Source organism: Callionymus lyra, chromosome 13 (genome assembly GCF_982586985.1).
Source record: "Callionymus lyra chromosome 13, fCalLyr1.hap1.1, whole genome shotgun sequence".
NCBI lineage: Eukaryota > Metazoa > Chordata > Actinopteri > Syngnathiformes > Callionymidae > Callionymus > Callionymus lyra.
The window spans coordinates 21783840-21802504 of record NC_141830.1 but is presented as its reverse complement, the minus strand read 5'-3'; the positions used below and the strand labels follow the sequence as shown (position 1 = coordinate 21802504).

The following is an 18665-nucleotide window of genomic DNA, read 5'->3' as shown; positions in this document are numbered from 1 at the left end:
CAAATAAATAGACCCATGTCTTATATACAGTAGATAAAGACAGTTTAATGCAACATTAATAATGAATACTGAAAATAACATGCATGTTAGTAGGAATTTTACAATCTGTTCAGGGAAATAGAAAAGTATAAATAAGGGGCAGAAGTGATCACATTTGTAAATTGTTGGGAAAACAGATACATTGTTGGATTGCCGTTTGGGTGAAAATTCTAAAATTGCACAAAGTATGATATATATACAAAAAAGAAATTGTTCATCATTCCAACACTTGTTGAAAATAAATCCATCTAAAATGTTTGCTAGTAGTACGTTAGGATTGCAAGTGAGTGATTTATATGTCACAATACAATTTGGAATCCAGTAGGATCTGGAATCCTACTAGTAGAGATTGGAATCCTACTACTGACCTGGGATCTGAATATTGGAATTCCAATCTGTCCTAGGAGGATTCCAGATCCTACATAGGATTCCAATCTGTATTGTGACATATACAAAAAATACATTGTATAGTATTTTGATTGATTAAAAACGTACACATTTACTGACAATGGTGTAAAGATAAGAATTAAGCCAGAAGTGTGTATGAACAAGTGAAAGCAGGAGAAAAAGAAGCAGAGAGGTAGAGGAAAGTATTTCGGGGTCATTTGAACAGATTATTTGAGGACGTGCGTTGAGAGTGAATGTGAAAACTACTTAGAAAAAGTCGTGGTCACTGATGCAAAGTATGGTTTAGAGATTCACGAAGCAAATTCAAGCATGTCAGAGATGAAGATCATGAGGTTGTCCCTGGGAGAGACTGGAAAGGAAGAGATGGAGAGGGACAACTCATGTGGACAAGTTTAGAGATAAAACGTAGAGAACTGAGACCGTAAAGTTGCTCAAGATAAGATAGAAATTGAAGCAGTGATGGGAAATAACCAAAGAAAAACCAAACAATATTTTTGAATATTTGAAGTACTGTGAAGGGATTATATTTAAGAGAAACAATGTGATACAAGTTTTTATTTCGTCTATGGTAAACCTCTTCAAAAACTTGCATTTGTATTTTTGATCGTTTTAACGGAGGCAAATCCAACAAAAACAAAACTGTCATAGCACTCAGATCATAAATGGAATTCGGAACATTTTGTTGCCAGCTTTTTCCTTTTTACGACTCTAGGAATCTTAAAGATTGATTCACACAGCGCAGTAAAAGCAACGTTCAAGCTCCATCTTTTTGCTATTCAGCATCCGTAGCCGGTATGATAAAGTGAAATGGTGCGTGAGAGCAATTACTGACACAGCGGCAGATGTGTGAGCAGAGCAAAGGTCAATCAAGTCAAAGCAATGAAACATTTGAGTGAATCTCGTCGTTTCTACGGTGTGGGTGCAGATGAGATTCTAGGACAGGTTTGAAAAGGACAATGTTACAAAGTACAAGGGATTCTTCTGGGGGTTTTTTTCATTTGTAAGGCGAGCAAATCTAATCATGGTTGTGGTTAGTTTGGGGGGAACAGTGAGGCATTTATTTGTAGATGGTGTTGGAAACACACATACACAATTCATCAACTCCAGCCTCATTTCTCGCCTTTTTTTTTCACTTGAACTGAGGTGAGACGAGCCGCCATTGTGTCCCTTGTAGAATTAACTATTGATTTTCTCCTTAGCATTATCAATGTTGTTCAGACACCAAAACAGAAGACACACATATCTACCACCAACATCTAACAAGATTGTGAATCGTCGCAAGATACTGCGAGGGAACTGAAATCCAGAGCAGTAAAGGTCAACAGCCACTGTTACACAATACACAGAGAGAAAATATTTTGGGTGTACTCTTGTGAAACCATCGCAAGTTTTATGTGTACATCGGGTTCAATGGTAGAAATTATGGGATGCCTGTTATCAGTGGAGCTTGATTACATTTGCATATGTTTGGAAGGGGGAACTTTACTCACTTCCTGTTAAATCAAAGGATTATATTTGCATTTTAAATTGCAGGGGGACACGTTATAATTTGCCATTATCGCACATATTCCATCCACGATTGGAACGTCTTGTCACTTTACTTATGAATGAGTGAGCGTCACTTACAGCAGGTGGCTAATCAATTCTTTCCAAAAATAAAGAAGCCACTATGAACCCAAGATACAACCAGAAGTTTAAAAATGTTCCGGAACAGATCACATTAAAATATTCAGAAGTAAAACCAAAAGTGGTTGACACCATCTACTTTTTGTGGGACTGATTTTTTGGTCCACCAGATAAATCAAGCGCCTGCTTCTCTTCTCTGTCCACCTGCAGTGACTTTTGGCAACAGGTTGCATGAAGGACAGCAACAAGTTATCGCTAGGCTAACTTTAACTTCAGAGGTTCACCTTTGAAATACAAACAACAGTCAGCGATCATGTGATCTCTGTCTTCAGCCCAATGACACAACTCAGATTCATTCAACAAACGTGCTACCTATGCTATAACATTTCTATGAGTTGATTTTCAATGTTAAAGACAAAAACTACCCCTTCATTGTCTCCCTTCGAATAGTGCTGACTAAGCAAGATCTAATATCTGTAAATAAAATGACATTCTTATGTTATTTGGTACAATGAGTAAACCTGTTTATGTGCTTCACGCTACAATTTGTGGGACAAATAAAAAAAGCTGTGTCTTGCACACGTTTACATCAGCTGTAATGAAAGAAATTCAGCTTTTTCCACAAGGACTGCTAGACAGCTGAAGCTTTCTTCTTACTGGCATTTCACTCCTTTCTGTCACCATATTATCTCCAGGCAGTTTTTCTATAAAACTAGTCCGTGCAATCTGCTAAATTCTGCATTTTGGTTTCAGATAATTGGGATTGATGATGCCATGCGTGTGTTCCAGGAGAATAATATAACAAATGTTCACTTTCAAATCTCAAACAGCTTGTTTACACTTTCAATTTCCAAATTGAATACTGATACTAAGATACTCTTGTTAACTTTTCCCACCCGCTTGCACCTCATTAACCTGTCAGGATAAAGTTTGAAACAAACTCAGAATGTAACACAGAGACTCCAGGGCAACACTATCTGCAGCAGTTATACATTGATGAAAACTGAACCAGGCAGGATTTTGAATACTGAGATAGTTTATTGACGCTTCTTCTGTAGCTCCCAGGTTATGTGTATTGAAAAGTAAATATCTCCCACAGAATACAATGTAGACACTGCTAGAGAACCAACTACTTACATGAGCAAGAAAACCTGTGTGCACAGAAAATAACCTGATTTTTACCAGCATTGACAACCTATGAATCTAAACCACTCTCCCTCCCATCCTTCTTCCTCTTTCCTTCCATTTCAAAAACTATCTTAAGCAGTAATTTACTATACATTTAATTTGAAAATAGCAAATCTGACATATTCGCCTCGGGTGCATTTCGTCTAATCCGCCGGCTTATCCTGGCTCGTCTTATTGCAGAATTTCATTGAGGTGTTTTACAAACATCGTGATATTAAGATGAATCCACCTCATAAAAATGTTGATTTCTCTGAAGGAGAGGTCACTCTGGATTCATCGGCTACCTCTCGTGAGTTCAGGTGGGTTTTAAATCCAGTAGTCTGGTTAGACCAGAGACTTATAAACACATTGGTAATTGCTCTGAGGAGACATTTTATTGATTAATTAATCTTGTTTAATTAAGCCAAAGTCGAGCATGTATCAACAGGGAAATCAACCATTCCGATGTTTTCCAGTCGTTTTTATGGCTTGAAATTGAATGTTCTTGTTGGTTAGGTAGCTTTAACTAGACTTGACTTGTGTGCAGGTTCGTGCAAATCATTCTGGCAAGAATCTCATTAATATACAGTTTCCAGCTGAAACAACTTCCTGTCAGTTTCTCAAACTTCCCAAACATTTCTCAAGTGACAGTCACACTTCCTTGCACTGTTTTTTTTACGTTAAAAAAAAACGGGAGAAGTTATGGCTTATTCTTTTCACGAGTCTTCCTGTCCCTAAGCTATACTTTATTTTAGAAATCAACATTTTAATCTGAGTCACCCTGAGGAGTGACTCAAAGGTCTTCTTAGATATACATAGTTTTTAGAAGAAAAAGGTGAGTCTTTAACCACGATCAAAAATAACAATGAAGGTTAATTCTCCCCATAACACATTAATATATATCATGAACTCAACCCAGTACAATGTGAAAACAGGTCTTCTTGAACCTCTTGAACAGGTTGCTACGTGAATAAAGACCGAGTCATGCTGTGTCTACCTGCTCTAACCCTCCACGTCTTCATTGTTCATGCCTTAATAACTCCTGAACCCCCTTTGTCTCCCCTGTGTTTGAACGCTCTGCTCTCAGCACCCTGATAGTGTCCTGGTGTCTCTCCATGCGTCTGGGTGTGTGCAGTTGATACGACTGATGATGAAGCTCCTGTGGCCTAACACCTAACTCCACTCGTGCTCTGAGCACTCGCACACACCTCACGACGACATCTACTCGCCACCGCAGGAGGTCTGGAGCTCTTCTGGCTCCAACAATTGCTGATGAAGCCGCGGAAAGCATGACAGTCGCCAAATTTCTTTCATTTTCTCTTCAGCAGTCGAAAAGAACTTTGCTTAAATAAATTGAAAAAAAACACATCTGTTCAGTAGCTTTTCTTCCAGATACATCTTCTGTTTCCTCTCCTAAAACATGGTCTTCTAGATAGAAAACCCATGACCGAGATGAGTAATTGAATAATTATTTATTGCATCTGGTTTCATCTGGTTTCAAAGGATATCACTGTATGGGCTCAACTTCATCATCTGAGATGAGACAAATTGAAATAAAATTTAAAAAAGATTTTTACGGTAACACCTCAAAAATATCATTACAAGTTCAAGAAGAGTAAGTAAATAAGTAATATTTGTATAGCGCTTTTCCAGACCAGGGTCACAAAGCGCTTAAACAATCAAAACAATACACAATGAAATATATACTTAAAAGATCAAGATAACACCGAGACAAACACATGAGTCTCAGAGAATCAAGGAAAAGCCTGAACGAATAAGAATGTCTTAAGATGTTTCTTGAAGGAGTCAGTAGATCATCAAACACAGAGATCGTTCCAAAGCTTAGGAGCAACAGCCTGGAAGGATTTCTCTCCTCTGGTCCTGAAGCGTGTTCAGGAACCATCAGTAGATTCTGATCCACAGACCTCAGAGCCCGAGCTGGGGTGTAAGTCTGGATCAGATCACTGATGGAAGGTCTGACCATGAATAGATCGGAAAGTAAGAACCAGAATTTTAAAGTTGATCCTGAAAGAAACTGGAAGCCAGTGAAGAGTTTTAAGGATCAGAGAAATGTGAGTTATTCTACTAGAGCGGGTCAGAATTCTCACTGCAGAGTTCTGAATCAACTGCAGGCGAGACACATCCTTCTTGTTAAGACATGAAAACAAACTGTTTCAATAGTCCAGACGAGAAGATACAAACGCATCGATTATAAGCTCCAGATCATGTTGTGACAACATTTTACTAAGTTTTCTCAGTTGAATTAAACTTTTTTTCTGGTCAGTTTTCGGCAGTGTTGAACTAGAGACATTTCTTTGTCAAATAGAACTAGAAATATAAAAAGAGGCTTTTCAGATGATTAACAACCACCGAAGAAACATCAACGTAAATTAAACATTTTAATTACGAAAAGAAAACACTTCTTTTCACAATATACTGTATGTTATCAATCATTTTTGCTGATAAGTTCAGCTCAAGCACCAAACGCACATTCTTTTTACTTTTCTAAATTGTTATCAAAAGTGTTAATAGATACTTTTGTATTGATTATGTTGGGCAGTAGTAGATTTGCAAATAGTAGTCAGATGGAGTCTCACATTAGCTAGCACATTTTAATAATAATAATAATACTTGTTTAGACAAAAAAGCTAAATGTTTTGTCAGGAGTTTTAAATTAATAAAAACATAAATGCACATACCCTGTACTGATATTAAGAGAATGCATCTCAATTACACTTTAATAATATTTGTTAAGCTTTACTACATAGCAAAAAGAACTGTATTGGAATGCAGTTTTTATAAATGAAAAAAAAAATATTATAATAATCAATACACAAGCGAAATGTTAAATATTACCTATACTGCCTGTTTTAAAATTCGGTGAATAATAATTTAAATCATAATTTATCGGATGATAGCAACAGAGCGGAAACACTACATGCTACACCTGGAGGACAAGCTAGTTTATTTATAGCATCAAGCTAATTAGCACTTTATTTATAGCATCAAGCTAATTAGCACTTTATTTATAGCATCAAGCTAATTAGCACTTTATTTATAGCATCAAGCTAATTCCCTCGTCGCTATTGAGTAAATATTAACCTTTCTATGAACAAAAGTTGACACTAAAGATGTCGAATGTCTCTCTGAGACTCACAAACAAGCACACGTGTTGATATCTGACAGTTTTATCATGGTTTGCAGAAGCATCTTTTAAGCTAGTTTGCGTTAGAAAAAGTGGCGCTAGCTTTCAGTCCTAGTCTGAGGTTCCAGAAGCGTCAGAGGAGAAGGACAGTCACGTGTGTGTCGCTGATAAGTAATCGATTATCGATCGGGTATCGGTGACAATTGACTCACCTCTTTGCTGTGCGGAGCAACATTGCCATAGCAACGCTAGCAGGAGGACGAGCCGAAGCTGCTCCATTGGGTCCAGTCAAGAAGTTTAAACATGTGGAGAAGAAGAAGTTTCCCAAAACTCTTCTCCTTCCTCCTCCTTCTTTTTCCTCCTCCTCCCCCCCGACCCTTCTACCCCATGGAGCTCCAGCTCCGGTCCTAGTAAAGAGTGAGAATCGATTCATATATCTTTGCTTAAACGTATAATTAAATAGAAATACAAACGTATTTCCGCTGAAGTAAATAAGAAGTATTTTAATCATATGATTAAATTGTTAAATAAATTGTTAAGATGCTTTATCTGAACTCGATATAAAGTCTCTACAACTATTTACTTTTTGTTTTTAATCTGAGAGGATCGATTTTATTTATTAATTATTATTATTTTATTTTAAATTTGTTTTTAAAAGTTTTTTTTTAAATATAACTCGGTTTTTGGAATCTGTTAAAAAAAAATAAACGTGGCCCACTTAGAAATGATTTTTTATTTTTAAGAATATGGTTGTGTCGAACTATAATTTATTTTTTTATTTACTTATTTTATAACTTATTTTTTAAGTGTTTTTTTTTGGATTCCACTAAAATTCAAAATCCCTATTTACGTTCCTTCATACGTACATGATTTCCGCAGAAATTATTTGTCGTCTATATCGCATTATATTTGTGAAATGAAAAACGTAGCAGTGAAGAAGCAAAGCGCTGGAAAAAGTTTCTTAGTCTCACTTCTAGCTCCTCCTGCTGCCCTGACAAACTTACCACACTCTGGGGTGAACTGATGCTTGTAGAGAAAGTTATCAGAACAACACTCTAAACACTAAATGATGGATATATATGTATTATTCAACTTTATTCCACTCGCTGCTTCACCTCCAGAGGTGGTCATAATAGCTGTTGTATTATAAAGTTCCAGCTCAGTGACCAGTCAATCAAACTCTACAGTAATTGACACCTGGAACTACACTAACATTTCAGCATGTGAGGTAATGAGTGTTTTTAAGTTCCCAGCTAAAGAACCGAACCGAGTCATTTGCCTTTTAGACTCTCGCTGAACATTTTGGAGGCTGAAAAATGTGCACTGAGAAGTGGCTGCAGAGTTCCAGACCACCCTGGAGGGCGGCCAGCTCTCTCTGGACGTGGACTTTGTCCAGGCTGCAACCGGACTGCACATCAAGGTCAGTTCAATCATATTTTTTAAATGATTTAAATAGAATAAAAATCCTTATTATTGGCATAATTCATAATAATAATAATTGACATCATGTAAACACTTGTATTATTACGTATATTGAAACATTGCATAAACATATTTTATTTTGCTTTGTTTCTTTTTGACAAAATCTAAATATTTATTATCTTTTAAACCATTAGTACATTACTCTATTGTTTTGCATTTTCCAACATGTAGATTTATGTTCCATATGCAGGTATGTTATTCCACAGGAATCATAATGAAACCTATAAAATGTTCATAACTAATCTTGCGTCATTTCTTTTTTTCTACTATTGTAATTTAGTGTCGTAAAATGTAAAAAAATAATCTTAATAAAATATCAAATCAATAAACCATGTTCATAAATATTCTTGAACATTTCTTTTTTTTTTAATATTGTAATTTAATGTCGTAAAATGTCGAAATTAATCTTTAAAAAAAATATCAAATCTATAAACCATCTTCATAACTAATCATGTTCAATTTATTTTTTCAAATATTTTAATCCAGTGTCGTACAATGTTTAAATTAATCTTTATATCATGCAAAATCCACATGTCTATGATTAATTATATTTAACATTGTAACATTGTATTTTAATATTGTAACTTACTGTCTTGAAAGTTTTTGCTTGTTTGGGATTTTGACCTCACATCTCAATGTAATTATATATTTTCTATATTGTATTCATGTTTTAAATCTTGTATCACTCACTCATACAAAATTGTTTGTTTAACCTTCTTTGTCTCCCTCAGGCTCTCACCGGAGGATCAGGAGATGCTGGTTCTGACCCACTGTGACGAGCTCAGCAGAACCTACAGCGAGGAGAGCAGGTTTCCCCTCGACAGCCTCGCAGGTCAAAGTCAAAGTGAAGACACGGGATGGACGAGAACATCCACAGAAGACGTGGAGACACCTGCGCCTGATTTACTGGCATCTACCGGTCCAAAGAACCTGACGAATGTCAAAAGAACCAGGGTGACGTTAACTTCCACTGGACCCAGAACCTCATCGGTGACCGATGGAAATGAAAGAGATGTTTGGGAGAATCATGGTGAAAACACTGGGTCCAAAGTGGCTCCGACGATCACGACATGGGAGGCAGCGTGGAACGTGACAAATGCTATACAGGTTCATTTTTAATTGTTATATCATTTCTTAATCTCTTCATATCTTCTCATAGACCCTTCTCCCCCTCTCACAATGTCCTGTGTCACATTGAAGTATGACTTGATGAATGTTTTCTCAATTATTGAACATAACTGCAACGAAAACATCTAAATATTCCGGATGCACGGAAGCAAGAAGGTTGCTGGTTCGCTTCCAGGCCAAGCCAAATTTTGACCTTTTTGTGTGGAATTTGTATGTTCTCCCCGTGTTGCCAGGGTTTACTCCAGGCACTCCGGTTTCCTCCCACAGTCCAAAAACATACAGAGGTTGATTGAGAACTTGGGATGAAATTGTCCGAAGGTATGAGTGTGTGTGTGAATGGTTGTCTTGTCTTTGTGTGTCCTGAGACAGACTGGCGTCCTGTCCAGGGTGTCCTCTGCCTCTCACCCAATGAAACTGGGATAGACTCCAGTCTCCCCACGAGCCCCAAAAGGGATAAAGTGGTAAAAAATGAATGAATTAATATTTTTATGTCCTTATGATTCAAATATGACATAAACAACATAATTGATGAGCACTTTATTAAGCGTAACATTAAAAAAATAATGGAATTTATCATCTAAATAATAAGATAATGAGGTTTCGAATTAGGAACTCAAATAAGTGGATAGATAAGATGATAAAATTAATTTAGTTTCCCTGGTTTATTTTCTATTATATTTGTAATGAAAATATATTTTTTCAAATCCATACAGATACTTTACATGTACATCTATTCATACATATATTTTATGTATGTATGTACAGTCTCTCACTCTCTCTCTCTCTCTCTATATATATAAATATATTTATAAAATAACTATTACGTCGGTTTCTCTTGTTCCGTTTTCAAGCTCCACTATTGTCCTCAAAGCGTGATGTATGACTCAAACCGCTGAAAAGAAAGAGAAAGCCGATGGTCACACTGTGTCCATTCCGACGCTAAAATTAATAGCTTATTATGCCGTCAACGCAAGACGCCTATTCAGGGGTCGCGCTCGTGTAACATGCTCTCTCGCCGAACGACTCCGCTGTAAATGAACGCCGGGCCTGCGTGGAGAATTCATGGCGACACACGAGCACAATGGAACGGCTTGATTTATTCAGCGCCGCATGAGCGCCTGGATACGTTTGAGAATGTTGTTTCAAGGATGATCAAGTGTTGTTTATTGATGCCAGTCCATCTACTCGCGAGCCAAGATTCACGGCGTGTCATTTTTCCAGAGTCTCGCTGGCGACGGACGTCGTCCCAAATGACGACCATCGCATCGACGACTTGAATTATTGATCCGGTCTGTGAACTAGAAAGACGACTCTCTTTGAAATATGTTTCTTCTAGTGTGTGACTAACTTGGAGAATTGAGGTTTTTATTTACCCCGTTGATTTGAAGTGTCGCAGCGAGGGAGGGACCAGACATAAATGTTTGTTCATTTTAATGTAGCGACTGGAGCTCAGTCATCTTCGTCCAAAAAGACACTTTAAAACATACCAAATACTGTAACGTCCATCTTTTATTGAAGCCTCGACGTGAGGAACTGTTTAGAAGTTTACTTGTCATTTTGGACAAAGACGAAGACAACTGAGCTCCAGTCACTACATTAAAATGAACAAACATTTCTGTCAATAACTCTAAAAAAGAACAGATTATTAAGTATGTAAGTCTGTTATTTATTAAGTATATATTAAGTATGTAATTCTGTTATTTATTCAGTATATATTAAGTTTATAACGCTGTTCTTTATTTAGTAAATATTAAGTATATAATTCGGTTCTTTATTAAGTATATATTAAGTATATAATTCTGTTATTTATTAAGTATATATTACATATATAATTCTGTTCTTTATTAAGTATATATTAAGTTTATAATTCTGTTATTTATTAAGTATATATTAAGTATATAATTCTGTTATTTACAAGGTATATATTAAGTATATTATTATTTTGTTTATTAAGTATATATTAAGTATATAATTATGTTATTTATTAAGTATATATTACGTATATAAATCTGTTCTTTATTAAGTATGTATATTAAGTATATAATTCTGTTATTTATTGAGTATATATTAGGTACATCATTCTGTTATGTATAAGGTATATATTAAGTATATTATTCTTTTGCTTATTAAGTATATATTAAGTATATGATTTTTTTTTTATTAAGTATATATTAAGTATATACTTCTCTTATTTATTGAGTACATATTAAGTATATAATTCTGTTATTTATTGAGTATATGTTAAGTATATAATTCTGTTATTTATCGAGTATATATTAAGTATATAATTCTCTTATTTATTGAGCATATATTAAGTATATAATTATGTTATTTATTGAGTATATATTAAGTATATAATTATGTTATTTATTGAGCATATATTAAGTATATAATTATGTTATTTATTGAGCATATATTAAGTATATAATTCTGTTATTTACTGAGTATTATCACTTATTTTATCTCAGATACCTTTTAAACAAGTTTTTTCTGGGCTTCATATTTGCCTCAGGGCTGGACCAGGTGGGTGAATGTTCCCTCTCTTCTTTGGCCCTGAGAGTGTGAGTGGTTGTGCTAAGATTTCTCAAGCAGGAATTAGACTCACAGAATGAGGCAGACTGAATCTTCGGCGTTACATTTCTTTCATCCCCAGCAGCCGTGTTTCAACATCAAAGCTGCATCAGCATATGCCCACCAGATACTGGTCTAACTCTGAGAGTGTGTTTAATACTCACAGCAGCATTTTAAGACTTCAACCTTCTGCTCTCGAGTCGCACCTTTCCATCCCTCCCCTCTTCTAATTTCTTCCCAGCACTCTCCTCCACTTCCATTCTTGCTGACCCCCTGCTCCTCTCGCCGCTCTCTTCCCTTGGTGCTCGGCCAAGACTCTCCTCCACTCTCCTGTCCCGCAGGAATCTTCTACCTTTTAGACTTTCCAGGAATCTTGCCAAAGCTATCTTCACCTCTTCATCCGTCTGACGGTCCTCATCCTCCGACTCGCTCGTCTCTCCTCTGTAACCTCCTCTCCCGAGTTAGTAGACTCACAAGCACGCTATACAGAAATGGATATTGTTAAAAATAAAATGGCCAAATATATATATATATAAGGTCCCACAAATCATTTATTTATAATTTTATTTATGATAACATTTTCAAAAACAAGAATATGTCTAATTCTAAATATATTAATATATAAAATGTTGTTATAAATACAAATTATGGTTTATAAATTAACATTTAAAATATATTTTAAAACTATTTACAAATGTGTACAGTCATATATGTATATAAATATACTAACAAACAAACATTTCATGACTATGTATGTATATGTATATATATTAATTGAAAAAAGAAACAGAATATAAGTAATGTAATGTAAGTGAGTTAATATGAACCATATTTATGATATTGTTAAAGGATTTTGTTGGGTTAAAGTAGAATATATCATTATGTTAGAGATAAAATGTCTGAATGAAATAAAATCACATTCTTTCAAAAGGTTTCTATATAATATAATCTATTGTTATTTCATCTTATAAAGAAAATATTCTAGTTCAATTTCCATATTTTATTATTTTTATTATTACATGTCCACTTTTTTCTCCAACCTATAAACATTTTCCTTTCACTCTTGCTATGGCTCCTTCCACCCAGTCTGTACTCTCTTTTTCACCTTCCTGACACCTCCATCCAAAGTATGATTGATCCCAAATGTTCTCTGCATCTTCTACTCTCCCTCAGGGCATCTTCGTTCTGGGTCTACCGTTCGCTCTGGCCCAGTCCGGCTACCTGGGTCTAGTCCTGCTGGTTCTGTCCGCCTGGGTGTGCAACCACACCGGAGAGATCCTGGTCACCTGCCTGTACGAAGGAGCTCCCTGGTAATAGAGTCTTTTATATTGTCGAGGATAAAGTGGGCCTGTAAACGTAGCCACCACATGAAAGCAGATGCAGAGTTGAAGCCTCACATCAGAGGGAGCCACACACAAACCCAACAGAGACCACATGAAACAGACGCCCACGTGTGCTCCACGCACATCTGGGAGAGGTTAAGAGTCAAACTGGGATTTCTGACCCACTTTCCTCTCGAACAACACAGACGTGTTGAACCAACTTTGGGACAAGTTGTCTGAAAAGGTCGACGATAAGGACACTTGTGTGTAGATGAACAACAACGAGTCTGTAACCATCTGAAAAAGACATTATTCAACTCAAGTCTTTGATGAGATCAGTAAAGCTTGTAAATGACTAATATGGAAACATCTGGGAAAGTTTATTGAGTCATAAAAGTTCTTCTGTCAGCTTCTTCAACATCAACAGTTCTCTGGGATTCACGTCGGTACAGATCGACCATAACATTATGACCACTTGCCATAATTGTAGCTTCAGGTACTTTTCAAGTACAGTCATGGTGGAGAGGGTCTTCTGTGTGGCGTCCTCATGGATAGGAAAAGTGTGAAGAAGTTCACATATCTTTGTAGGAAAGATGAAGCCAGAGATGGATCAGTGTCTTCAGTCCTGAGGCATCGGTTTGTTGTGATGAAAAAAGAGCTGAGCAAAAAGCTCCATTTACCAATGGATATCTACACCCACCCACTAGAATTCTGGTCTGGACTGTTTTTGAGATCGAAGCTCAGTCATCCAGAATAGACTCGAAGAAGTGATTTTCCCTCAACACTGTGATGAAGTCTATAAGGAGCAGGATGTCTGGGCGTCTCTACTTTGAAAGGCTTATTTCAGGTCTAAAAAAAACAACACCTCACACTGTACCTTATATCCTCCTTTTAATTGCATTCAGTGCAGTGAGGTCGAAGGTTCGTGTCAGGAGTAGCTACCATGACATCGTGGAGGCCTGCTGCGAAGGTCTGCTGAGACCGGGCTTCGGCGGGTTGATGGTGAACATCGCTCAGGTAGCAACAAATACCCTCTCGATACGAGTTCAAGTTCCAGACTCTTTCCTGTCTGCAGGTCGTGGAGCTGCTGATGACTTGCACGCTCTATCTGGTCGTCTCCGCCAGCCTTCTATCGGACTCTCTATCAGGACTGGCTGTTCCCAGGTCAGCGTGTTCTCTGCTGTCTCTGGTGTTTCTGCTGCCCTGTCTGCTGCTGACAGATCTCAGACCAGTGTCCACTCTCAGTCTGCTCTGCTCCATGGCTCACATTCTCATCAGGTGACACGCCTCTTTTCTATCTATGTGTGGTTTAAGGCTCACTTAATATCTGCTCATTTTTTGTATAATCAAGTTCACCTAATTTACTAAATGTAATTGTAATTTCTGACTTTGAACTTAATTTATTTGGTACAGAACGCTGAAAAATATTTCAGTACAACTTTTTTAAACCACAAACCAAACCGTAAAGCTCCTGAGTATTTCTTTGCGACACTCTGCCGTACTGCAAGGTTCATAGTATGACTACCCAAGGCTTCTTAGTATTTTTCCTCATAGCCCCTAGTAATACTACGCGAGGCTCGGTAGTATTTTTCCTCATAGCACCCTAGTACTACTACCCGAGGCTCCTTAGTATTTTTCCTCATAGCACCCTAGTAATACTACGTGAGGCTCCTTAGTATTTTTCCCTTATAGCACCCTAGTAATACTACACAAGGATCGTAGTATTTTTCCTCATAGCACCCTAGTAATACTACACGAGGCTCCGTGATATTTTTCCATTATAGAACCCTAGTAATACTACGCGAGGCTCCGTATTATTATTCCTGATAGCACCCAGTAATACTACGTGAGGCTCCGTTGTATTATTCCTCATAGCACCAAGTATGACTCAGCAAGGCTCCATAGTATTTTTACTCATAGCACCCTTATAATACTACACAAGGCTTTGTAGTATTATTCTTCATAGCACCCTAGTAATACTACGCGAGGCTCCGTAGTATTATTCCTCATAGCACCTAGTATGACTCAGCAAGGCTCCATAGTATTATTCCTCATAGCACCCTAGAAATAATATGCAAGGCTCCGTAGTATTATTCCTCATACCAAATAGTATGACTCAGCAAGGCTCCTTAGTATTATTCCTCATAGATCCTAGTAATACTATGCAAGGCTCTGTAGTATTATTCCTCATAGCACCTAGTATAACTCACTAAGGCTCTGTAGTATTACTCCACAAGTCTCTCTAGTACCCGTGGAGGGTCCCTAGTATTACTCCTTGAGTCTCTGAAGTACTACTTTGTAATACTTTTTTTTTTTTTAAGTTGATTGATTTTTATCAAGTTTATAATATATAAGTCAGACCTGTTATTGATAGTGTGCCTTATAATCTGATAAATACAGTAGAGATTAACGTTTGATTTTCTAACAAATGCTCAGAAGATTTCACATATTATTGCTTTGCATTGTCTTTGACGGACATGTCATCGAGAGGCTTGTCTTAGTGGATCACAGTAGTGTAAGTGACTCTAAAACTCTGCTCTTGTCTCTCAGCCTGCTGGTCATTGTGTTCTGCCTAAGCCGAGCCAGCATCTGGTCCTGGTCCTTTCTCTCTCTCTCTGTGGACCCAGAGAACTTCCTGGTCTCAGTAGGCGTCATTATCTTCTCCTACACCTCCCAGATATTCCTCCCGACTCTAGAGGGCAGCATGGAGAACCGGGTGGAATTCAGGGCCATGTTGGGCTGGACTCACGGGGCCGCCTGCGTCCTAAAGACCTCCTTCTCTCTCCTGGTGGGTCCAGAAACATGACCCAACCCATCGCCTCAGACAAATATGGATTTTAGTTTCTCTTGGATGGACCAGGCTTCCTAGAACAGGGGTTACCAAACCTGAAGATGTTAAACTAAACTTGATATTATTGTGTATTTAAAAGTTGTTTTATTCTATATATTAATCTGATAACTCATCATGGATTGTATTTCCTTTCAATCTCATTCTAGTAAGACCAAGAAAAGGGTTACAGTTATCGTCCACTTTTTAGAACCTAAAATATGTACGATAACTTTAGCTCTGAATTATTTATTTTCGATTCTGAAACAATGAAAGCAATACAGTGGCTCATAAGACTCTATGTTGCAGCTTCGCTTCAGAATGCCTTGCTAGCTGTCATGAAGTACACATTAGTAAGTAAGTAAGTAAGTAAGTAATATTTGTAGAGAGCTTTTACAGACCAGGGTCACAAAGTGATTAAACAATCAAAACAATACTCAATAAAATATATACTTAAAAGAGTCAGAGGAGTCAGTAGATCATCAAACACAGAGATCGTTCCAAAACTTAGGAGCAACAGCCTGGAAGGATTTCTCTCCTCTGGTCTTGAAGCGTGTTCAGGAACCATCAGTAGATTCTGATCCACAGACCTCAGAGCCCGAGCTGGGGTGTAAGGCTGGATCAGATCACTGATGGAAGGTCTGACCATGAATAGATATGAAAGTAAGAACCAGAATTTAGAAATGATATCCTGAAAGAAACTGGCAGCCAGTGAAGAGATTTAAGAGAAATGTGAGTTCTTCTACTTGAGCGGGTCAGAATTCTCTAGCAGAGTTTTGTATTAACTGCGGGCGAGACAGATCCTTCTTGTTAAGAAACAAAAACAAACTGTTACAATAGTCTAAACAAGAAGACACAAACGCATGGATTACAAGCTCCAGATCATGTTGTGACATAATTTTCCTAAGTGTAGAGAATTTTCTCAGTTGAAGGAAACCGTTTCTGCAGCGTTACATTAAGAGACATTAAGGTTCGATTCACTCGTGATCAGTGTTGCCTCTTAGAACCAATGGTTGTGTCGTCCTCTGAACAGGCGGTGCTTACGTGGGGGTCCGATACCAGCGAGGTCATCACTGACAACCTTCCCTCTGACCTGCGGGCGCTGGTCACTCTGTGTCTGCTGGCCAAAGCTCTGCTGTCGTACCCGCTGCCCTTCTACTCTGCTGCCGAGATCCTGACCACCAGCCTGCTGAGAGGTGGACGTCTGAATCGTCCACTCATCGTTGACTCACCCTCAGGTGGGCGCTCACGCCGGTGGATCCTGCTCGTACGCGCCACCTTGTTGATGACATCATACCTCCTGGCCTGTGTGGTGCCGAGGTTCTCGCTGCTGATGGGTCTGACGGGCAGCGTGACCGGGTCGGCCATGACCCTGATCCTGCCCTGCCTGTGTCACCTCAGGCTGCGCTGGAGGTTCCTCACCTGGAGCCAGCGGCTGCTGGACGTTTGTATTCTCGGTCTGGGGGTCGTGTGCAGCGTCTCCGGGGTGATCTGCTCCGTGAAGAGGCTGCTGGAGGAGCTGTAGGGAGGAAACTCGAGTTCTCGTGGCAGACATTGGAAAGGAAATAACAGTTGAAGATGGTGTAGTGTCCTCCAAATGTAAAGAACTAACTGGAAAATTAGCTAGAGACCTTCAACAACAAGATGCTGTGATGGAGTAAAATGTATTTATTTTTCTTCATGTATTTATTCAAGACTTTTCACATATATATATATATATATATATATATATATATATATATATATATATATATATATATATATATATATATATATATATATATATATATTATGTCTTCCAGTTCTATTATTTAATTTCCATATACTGTAATGCCACCACAACAAATCGTTGTGCATTTACAACACTTGCAATAAAAGGTTTCTGATTCTGATAAATATCAAATATTTTACTGCTTAATATATAGTGTAATAATTTAATTAGTACTTAGTTTCTTATTTATATAATTATATTTGTGTTTATATAAATATATGTATTATTTTAGTTTACTACATTTTCTTCTATTTATCCACTTTTTGTCGTCAGTTGTAGGACTTTTTATATTTTACTTTTCAAATACTTTCATAAAAATGTTTTTATAAATAAGTACATTAACAATTATTATAGTTGTGCTAATGAGTAGTGGATTGTTAATCTTCTGACTGTTAATAATAATAATGAAAATAAATGTAGGTCTGGGTAAAACGATGGTTTAGTTAAATATGAGATTATTCATTAATTCTAATGCATTTCTATTTTATTTCAGGTTTTTTAATGACAACTGGTGAACAACAGTTTATCCATATATTATGTGCAATAATATTCAATAAAATCATTAAAAAGGTTTGAACGTTATCATTTAAATTATTTCGAAATATGTCAATTAAACATTTTTATCAGTCTGTAGTTTAGTTTAAATAATAGAAGTAAAAAAATATATATATATGGTGTGTTTTGACAGTTGTTGACTGTATGCCTGAGTAATATGCTGACTAAACATAATAACTGATAATAAGGATTAAATCCAAACGCATTTCAAGCAGATTCTTTTGACATCTAAAAATTATATTTTTTTAAACAATGCACCAATTTAGTGTGATTGTTGGTCTACTGGTGTGACAGGGCGGGTGGGAGTAGATCTGGCGTCGCTTCAGTTTATGTGCCTGCAGTCGAGTGTGGGAGTCCAAATAAACCGTGAATACATAAAGAACACACAACAAAAAGCAGCGGGGAAACGGTTAAATTCTTCACACTGGTAAAACTGAATGAAAAAGAAACAAAAAAGGCAGGATTTCAATTTAAACGACTTTTCACAAGACAAATCTTCTCCCTTCTTGAAACTGTCAAAGAATGTTTTCGAACGAGACTTGCAAACATGTATTGATTAAATAAACCTTGAAGATATAACTTATTTTTGTCAAAACTTTTTTCTTCTTCTCTTTTGTACGTAGA

General features: G+C 37.1%; 2 protein-coding genes across 4 annotated transcripts in view; one reads left to right on the top strand and one right to left on the bottom strand.

Moving 5' to 3' along the window:
• Positions 1-6716, bottom strand: part of lama2 (laminin, alpha 2) — a 158828-nt gene extending 152112 nt beyond the window's left edge. For all 3 annotated transcript variants that reach the window (XM_087804981.1, XM_087804982.1, XM_087804983.1), the window contains exon 1: positions 6598-6716. In XM_087804981.1, the coding sequence (XP_087661107.1) occupies positions 6598-6664 (67 nt within the window). In that variant the 5' untranslated portion in view covers positions 6665-6716. The remainder of the gene's footprint in view (positions 1-6597) is intronic.
• A 985-nt stretch (positions 6717-7701) lies between these two features.
• Positions 7702-17240, top strand: LOC148067775 (vesicular inhibitory amino acid transporter). The gene is made up of 7 exons (XM_087806425.1): positions 7702-7805; positions 8599-8821; positions 12740-12876; positions 13794-13905; positions 13964-14166; positions 15439-15676; positions 16749-17240. The coding sequence occupies exons 1-7, from the start codon at positions 7702-7704 to the stop codon at positions 17238-17240; spliced, it is 1509 nt and encodes a 502-aa protein (XP_087662551.1).
• Positions 17241-18665: the final 1425 nt, after the last annotated feature.